General features: G+C 41.4%; 1 protein-coding gene across 1 annotated transcript in view; it reads right to left on the minus strand.

Moving 5' to 3' along the window:
* LOC110532473 (semaphorin-3F) overlaps nt 1–4,052 on the minus strand; it is a 22,153-nt gene extending 18,101 nt beyond the window's left edge. The window contains exons 1-2 of the mRNA XM_090184959.1: nt 3,615–4,052; nt 2,306–2,427 (exon numbers count right to left, since the gene is read on the minus strand). Coding sequence (XP_090041085.1) covers nt 2,306–2,408 — 103 coding nt within the window. The 5' untranslated portion in view covers nt 2,409–2,427; nt 3,615–4,052. The remainder of the gene's footprint in view (nt 1–2,305; nt 2,428–3,614) is intronic.
* Nucleotides 4,053–8,993: the final 4,941 nt, after the last annotated feature.

Genomic DNA, 8,993 nt, shown 5'->3' on the forward strand with positions numbered 1-8,993 from the left:
GTAATCATCATGCTGTTTTATCAGCTTCTTGATATGCCACACCTGTGATTATCTTGGCAAAGGAGAAATGCTCACTAACAGGGATGTAAACAAATTTGTGCAAAGAATTTGAGAGAAATAAACTTTTCATGCATATGGAACATTTCTGGGACCTTTTATCTCAGCTCATGAAACATGGGACCAACACTTTACAAGTTGCGTTTATATTTTTGTTCTGTCCCACTTACCCAGTCCCAGTCCCAGTCCCAGCCACCCAGTCCCAGTCACCAGTCCCAGTCATCCAGTCACAGTCACAGTCACCCAGTCACAGTCACAGTCACCCAGTCCCAGTCACCCAGTCCCAGTCCCAGTCACACAGTCCCAGTCACCTAGTCCCAGTCACCTAGTCCCAGTCACCCAGTTCCAGTCACACAGTCCCAGTCACACAGTCCCAGTCCCAGTCACACAGTCCCAGTCTGTCTCAAAATCAGTCAGATGACCCCCCCCCCCCCCCGACAAAAAAAATGCCTTATGGAACAAAGAGAGTCCCTGTCGCAAACAATGAACAATCAATCTTTGGAATGGCAGGAACACAGAACAGGGGATCACATCCCACTGTTCTGCCTATTCTTTGAAATGAGGAGAAGATGATTGGGTTCTAGTGGTGGATTTGAATGACTACCAATATCAGTGAGCTCTTTACAGTGTTAACAGAGATTGGTTGCAGTCATTGTGGGACAGTTGCAGCAAGCAGATAATAAATCTAATATCATCCACAGCAATCCAAATCAATACAGTATCAAAGCAATTGAACATAATTCTATTTGGTTATATTACCACCAGCTTACCCTTACTTTTAGCAAACATTATGCAAACATTGGTGTGTGGGCTCAATTTTTGTGACATTCCCTACCACATTGCAACCAAGTAAACTAATACATACTTGAACTAAGGGTGCTAATTCCATAGCCTGAAAACAAACACAATGTTTTGCTAATCTGACCCTCAACACTAATCTCATTCAGCAAACAGTTTATACTCTCAGTGCTGTAGTTTTCATCAGCAGGATCAATTGAAAGACCACAGACTTCTTTAACATCTTTATAGGGTCCCACTTATAAAGGCTTTATACAGCATACATAAACACGTCATAAGCACTACATACATTTTTCACAGATCATCTATAAGCGTATGTCATACTCTAAATGGTGTATAAAGGATGACATAACCATTCCCACTTCAGGGTGAATTGTCAAATGTAACATAACACACTATGTATGTTTATACACCATTTATAGATTATGACATGCACTTATAGATGATTTGTGAAACAATTATGTAGTGCTTATGAAGCCTTTATGTATGCCATATAAAGCCTTTATAAGTTGTACTTCGTATTAAACTGGGACCCTTTATGCTTTACAGCAATATGTTCACAATGTACATGATCTTCTCATACCTATATTAGAGCCACATACGTCAACATTAAATCCTTTTTTTCTAAAGATACTACTCAAATTCTAATTTCTCATGGCATAATAAGCTTCTACACCACAACGCATGCTGACTAATAGAGATCATGACAGTCCAAATTCTCAGGCCAGACATATAATTCTGATTGTAAGGGACTCAACTTGCTCCCAACACGTCCGTCATGATGTTGTGGTATACCTGAACAGAAATTCTATACACCTGAATCATGCAGATAATTATTATTTACAGTTCTTTCAGGTGAGTCACCCCTTGTGGTGCAATGAAAAGGTAGGTGTGTGTGCGTGTGCGTGTGCGTGTGTGTGTGTGTGTGTGTGTGTGTGTGCGTGCGTGCGCGCGCGCGTGTGTGTGTGTGTGTGTGTGTGTGTGTGTGTGTGTGTGTGTGTGTGTGTGTGTGTGTGTGTGTGTGTGTGAACCGAGGAGTGACGACAGCATGTGGTAATCAATGTAACCTTTCAGCATTATTTTGATGGAAGCCTTCATCCAGGTTACACTTACAGAAATAACTTTAGAACACAATGCCTAAACTTCTATTCACCGAGCAGTGTTCACCCGCTAGTCTAGCAGATCGAATAACCAATTCTTAGATTATGAAGGAAATGTTTATAATCTTTAATAATCAGTAACCCACAAGACTTTCTGAAATCCACAGGCCAAATAAGAAATAACTGAACCAACCTGGCCTGGAAGCCATCCCAGCTGACAGATGAGCAGTGTCTGTGTGTCTGTGTGTCTGTGTGTCTGTGTGTCTGTCTGTCTGTCTGTCTGTCTGTCTGTCTGTCTGTCTGTCTGTCTGTCTGTGAGCGAGCGAGTGTGTTCTGGTCAGGTAGCTCACCTTTGAAGGACAGCCGTACCCTTGGAGCAGACTGTTGGAGGCCTGAGATGCAAACACATACACTCAACAGGAGGAGTACGGTCCGAGTTGCTGTCTTGGCCATAACTAAGGCAGAAAAAGATCTGAAAGAGAACATCACATCATTAGTGTGTGTGTGTGTGTGTGTGTGTGTGTGTGTGTGCGTGTGTGCGTGTGTGTGTGTGTGTGTGTGTGTGTGTGTGTGTGTGTGTGTGTGTGTGTGTGTGTGTGTGTGTGTGTGTGTGTGTGTGTGTGTGTGTGTGTGTGTGTGTCAAAGAGAGAGAGAGAAAGAGAAAGAGAGAGAGAAGAAAGGAGAAAGAGAGAGCTCTTTATCAATGTGTGAATGCCTGTAAGTGTCTGAGTGAGTGCATGGGAGACAGCTAGACAGCCATACTGTGACATACTGTACATTACCAGTACTGAATTTCACCCCTCATGCATATTTCAAAATAAATAGCTGGCAAAAAAAAAACAGTTTGACATCTGAAAACCCTTTCTGACAGTTTAGGGGTGTTGGCAGGTAACTGTTTTACTTTTATGTCAGCATTCATTATGTAGTATCTGTACTTTGCTGAAGAGCATCTTGTATAAATTATGAATACTAAAAACTGTGTCCATAATGTCCATTAAATTCTCCCCCAAAAGGTGTACTTTTCAGATGAGCCCTGAAATGCAGTTATATTTTCTAACCAAGTAGGCCACAGACTATTTCTACATCTGCTAGAATAAAAAAAATACAAAAGGGAGTAAATTAAATTAAGTTATTTGAAGCACTTCATAAAACTTCATGAATAGAACTTCATAGACTATAAATAAATTAGATATTTTCCCCTGAGTGCTGAAATTTGTGCCCAGCCATAATTATTAAGCTGTGGTTTATAAAGCACTTATTCTAACATTATAAACCTAACATTATAATTGACATGGTCCATTTTCTCTTTGACCCAAAGTTTGACTTATGGTTTAAATTGTGTCCTGTGAACATAATTTTACCATAATCTTTCTCACTTTTTTTCCTTGTAAATGTTTGAGGGGAAAAAAATACGAACAGTCGACTGCGCATATTATGCAAGGAATGCATTTCATGACCATGACGATCACTGGCTCCTGATAACATCGCAGTTACCTGTGAACTCACATGAAAAGACAGCGAGTAGACGCTCTCTCCATATGTAGGCTACCCCTCGTTCTTGGTAATTACTTTGGTCCCTCAACACACTGACTAAAAAAACAAACAAATACTTGTGATGTTAAAAAATAGTGTATGGAGAAACTTTCCAAAGTAGCCTACCTTCTTTTTTTCCCCTTTTTTAACCAGCTGGTGTAGGAGACCCGTAACTCACATAATAAGATGTTATCGCTACATTCCTTAGATGAAAAGTCCCACACGAAAACAACGAAAATGCGTTTGAAAAAGTATTTAATGCTTAAACGTCCAATAAATTATACCTCTGTATATCATAGAGAGACACCGTTTCTAACGTCTCTCTCGATTTATTTACAAACAACATGAAAAATATAACATAGATTTCCGATCAAGGATTATAAAATGATCATTCTAACAAATGTTGTCTTACTCCCATAGCCCTCATCCACCCGAAAATAAGTAAATAGCTTAATGTAGGTCCATATGTCCTCTCCTCGTGAGGGTCCTGTGCTGTGAAGGTCTGTGACTGCAGGTGTTTGGAGGGCTGCCCCCTCTCCTCCTCACCCTCCTCCTCCTGCTCCCTCCCTCCTACTTCTGTCATCATTACAGTACAAGGGTAAAGCTCAAATTGTCCCACTTTAAACCGACTTGATGTTGGTAGGGGAAAACAACGTCTGTCCAATGTATATTAGGCTAAAGTAAACAGGGAATTGAAATTAACTTCAATTCTAAATTATGAAAATACATTTAATTCTAAAATGTCATTACATGGACAAAATACATTAGTGATTTAGAAATGAAAAGGCCATGTCAGTCTATTATTTCAAATGGTACATTGCCCCCATAGACTTTAACTAGGCTATTGTATTCTACACCTTGGTTGTGAATATACAGTAGGTTACATGAATACTGTAGTCATTCCGATGTCACAGTAAATTGAGGCCCCATGCTGTGTCGTGAAAGATATCTTCAGTGCAGTTCAGCTCCACATGAGAGCCAGGAGAGTCCTAAAGATTACTCAGATTCCTGATGGACCGACTCCTGGGCTCACGACAACGGTCACAAAGTAACCCGTAGGGGGCAATTTAAATAAGACATTCACTCTTTCAAACCAGCTCAAAGCCTGAAATTACTAAGCACCATTCTCTTCTCTCCACCATTGATTTTGTGGAAAGCTCTGACTGACACATCAGGCACACAGAAGATGAAAAGGCACAGGGATGTATTAAAATAAGTAGCCTAAGGCTAGGATTTAACCGTTTCAGATAGTGGCATCTCTGCACTACACATTCAGAGGTGCATTTGATTTGCACATCGTTGTGTTTCAGATGGAAAGAGTTGACACTTGATTTAGAAATTGACAGATCCTGTGCCAAATAGTGTGCCAAGTAACTTCTCAGCCAGGTTCCCCGTCAGTACAGTACTGAACAGGGCTGTGTTTCATTCCAGGAATATATTCCCTCCCATCTGCCCTCGTTCCCTCCCTAGGTCTGCAGTTGGATGCTGAATTTATTTACACTCTCACTCATACCCATCGTTCTGGTTGGCCTGGCTCATTGGGAAAGCAGTAGATGGAGAACTTTGGGTTACTTTAGTTTAGGCTTCGGCCAAACGTTCTCTACACTGGTGTGTCCAGATTACAGTACATCCAGGTTGTGAGTGAGCAGTGAGGTCTTTGTGCTATTTTCTGTCTTGCTCTGTGGGAGGCATCCTTCTCTTTCCAGCTGAGGAAATGAGTCATAAGTCAGCGCTGAGCTCAGGTTTTCGTCCTACGTTCTCTGTACTCCGAGCAGCCATGGACAACACCACACTGACCGGCTCCCACTGCTTTACAGGGCACCACTAATGTGACTGATATGGTCCTCTCAATGGGTTATCGGCCCCATGCCCACTGAGTAAGATAGTGTAGATGTAGTGTTCACCGCCACCACCCTAATAGTGGGAATGACGTTTTTGCCTTCTGTTAACATCTGTGTATGTGCACAGGAAGAGTATTTTTTTTACTCATATTTTTATTGCTGTGATTTGAAAGGACCCTTTTTCAAAATGAGTCAAAGAAACAGTACAGTGGAAGAGCAGATGCTGCGCTCATTCATAAAACCCATACTGCACAACAATTCCACATCTCAAGTGTGTTAGACAGTCTCCATTTGTAGACATCTCCTTCAAAAGGAAGAGCACACCTGCAAACATAACACATGCAATGGACATGGACGCCTGTAGTCTGTCTGTGTCTCTGGACCTCGCTATCTGACCCTCAGGTAATGTGCCATGTGATTACTGTGGAATTGAAAACCTTGTAAGACAGACAGCCCACAGAGGCTCAAACAGCACCTCTGACCCTGAGAAGAGGCAGAGACACATCAATCAAAATAACATGGACAAAACCAAAGACCTGAGAGAAAATAAAACCTATTATTATACTGATGGATGGTCTGGAAATAGATCTGATTTATTTTCTGAAGGACAATATTTTATTCACATTTTATCATTCAGGACTATCCTCATACCAACAGGAGCTTTTGCTTAGAAAAAAACAAAGTCAAGTGATAATAGAAGATAGTGGAAGAGGTGATGTAAGTGACATGCATAAGCTTCATGCTTAAATGAAGTTGTGAAAACCTATTTGACAGGAACAGTGCATACGTGGCGCTCATACATTCCAGTCAGCACTTGTACAGTATTGGACCTGGAAGCCAGGTTATTGCAGGTTTCTACAGTGAAGGAAGGCGGCAGTTTCCCTCTGAAGCTCTGTCTGTCTGCATGTGTATGGCCGGTGGTATGCCACATGTTCACGAAGCCATAGCCAGCTATCCAGTCACCATCTGCACAGAAGACAAGACTGGCACTCTCCCTCTCTATAAAATGCAGCTGGGAAAATAGACAGCTGTTTAAGAATAATTCATTTTCAAAAAAAGAGAAGAAAGAAACAAGGGGTTGAAAAAATGAAGGATAGTGAAAAATGCTTGTGGGGATGAGTAAAAGTACAGTGCATCTGTCTTGGGAGTTAAATCTGTCACCTTTGTGGGAGCAGAATGGATAAGCATGCTAATGCTCCCAAGGCTCATTAAAGATGGATTCTCCATGGCAGGATTTTGGGGAAATAAGGGTCCAAAGGGAACTGTTATTTTTCAACATGCATTAAGACCTCCACTTCATCTTACTGGTGCCACAATCCCCTCCCATGTTTACCTGTGTCTTCTACCTTACGGAGATCCACTTTGAGAAGTCAAGCTGTTGAAGTGAGAATAGCACTCACTGCATGCACTGAGCCACTCTCACTCTCCAATGTTGTTCACACCAGCGACAAGGAATATTGAGCGGTGGGTCCACATAAGTATATTCTATTTCAATCAGCTCTCTTTTCCTCTACTTCAATCAAAATGAAAATCAACCAAATTATTCCTGGTAACATCTCTCTTTCTTTCTCTCTCTCCAATCATCCATCCCCAGGTGTGTTTCTTTGTTATGGGGAGACAATAGTGCCTGCATTGTAATTTCTGTCCGCTCACACTGTGTGTAAACTCATTGTCTTCTAACATAAATCAGTCAGGGCAAACTAATGGAGACAGAGGATGCTTCTCTCTGTATACAACAGCCTGTGGAGTGCACAGCATAATGTACTGTAGGAGTGTTAAGCTTGTGTTAAGCCTGTGTGTGCACATGCATGCATGTGTGTGCAAGTGTGTGTGTGTGCACAAATGTGTCTGTGTATGTGTGCGAGAGAGAGAGAGAGAGAGAGAGCGTGTGCAAGCGTGTGAGATCATGCATCTCTCTGTGACTGGGCAGAGCAGTCATCATGCTTTCTGTGATCTCTCAGATAACAGTCATCCATCTGCCGTGCATATCTGTCAGGGCCTGGGAGGGCAGGCTGAGGCTAATCACTCCAATCATCTATCTCCCACCGCACAGTGTCTCCCACGCTCCTTCTTGCTCTCCAATCTCACTCCCTCGCTCTTCCTGTCCACACTTTCTTTTGCTCAGTTGAACTTCCCATAACTTACTTACCACAAATGAAGCATAGTACATACTATGACTAGTGGTGAAAACACACATGCCACACATGGATACACATTCTAAAGTATCTGGCATTTTTGGTTCACCATGTTGTACTAAAATGCAAAGATGACTTATGTACCATGGATGAGCATATCCCGTCATACATAATTTTAGGGTCCTCTTCAGACAAGGATCCTATAAGTGCCTGATGAGTCAGTAAAATTCCCGATGAAACCAGAGAAGTTAGACATCAAACTTACATAACAGGGAGATGTTCAGTCACATTGACTTGACACCAGTGGGAATCTAACAGAGGGTTGTCTTCGGTCTGCCACCCGTTATAAAACAAAGCCTTAACACGTGCTGCTCCAACCACAAACAAGCTCCAGTCTCTGGATTACCTTGTTTTCTCTGCAATCTATGAGTCTGTTTGCCATAATCAATATTGTGGAAACCACCTCAATTAATTCACACATAAAAGCATTTGTGGTTTTGCACTAAAGCCCATGAGGTGCTACAGTAATCCCCTGGGCTGAATAGAAGTGGGATGAGAGATTAAACAAGATGAGGCAGAGATATTGGGTTTGTCATTGTGTTATCATTTGATGGTGTGTGTATGCTGTATCTTCTCCCCATTGCTTTTATTAATAGTAAGTGCCCCTCCTAGTCTGCATGCCTCAGTGTGCTCTGGAGCTAACAGCAGGACAGGTTTTTGCTAGTGGAACATTTATAGCTGTGCATTAAAACTGGAATCAAGGGTTTAAGTGAACCATTGCAACATTGCCGCTGTTCCTTTGTCCGGGCCTGTCCAAAAATGCCCCGCCTGAGGCTATTTGCAGAGCCAAGAGCTAACGTGAATCCGAATACTGCGTTTCGGCAGCCCAATACCATAATTTTTTCCACTAATTGGTATTTTAACCAATCACATCAGATATTTTCACATCTTATCTTTTTCAGAGCTGAACTCAAAAGACCAATTAGTGAAAGCAATAACAGAATTGGGCTACCTGTATAAACACAGCCTTAAAAGTGATATCACATTCTGACCTGTGTCATGTCAAAGCTGTGACACTGGTTGACATCCTCCATAAATGATACACTGATATTGTGTCTTCAAGCCCTTTGCCTGTTCCTATAAGAATAGGCCAACCTAAACATAATTTACAAACAACAGTATGTCTTTACTGTCATAATGTCAAAGTCAGTTGTCATCTTGAGTATAAAGCTTTCATACTGATATTCACAGTATTATACATACTATCTGGCTGACTCATCAATGGACGCAGGGATTGTTACGTTCGATACATATTAGGCCTATATTCCTGATTTAGAATACTATTTGTTATTTTCTTAATTGTACATCACTTGGGTTACAAAAGCAATTTTGTGATTTTGTGAGTTTTGTGATACCATGTATCCTTGCAGTTGTATACTGCCATCTTCTGGTTTGGCAATATATTCAGTACAGAAGGTTGTATTTACCTAACTACTAAAACTCAGACAACAAAAACCAGAAAGCAAAAA

This window comes from Oncorhynchus mykiss, chromosome 9 (assembly GCF_057628025.1).
Source record: "Oncorhynchus mykiss isolate SJ-2025 chromosome 9, ASM5762802v1, whole genome shotgun sequence".
Taxonomy (NCBI): Eukaryota; Metazoa; Chordata; class Actinopteri; order Salmoniformes; family Salmonidae; genus Oncorhynchus; species Oncorhynchus mykiss.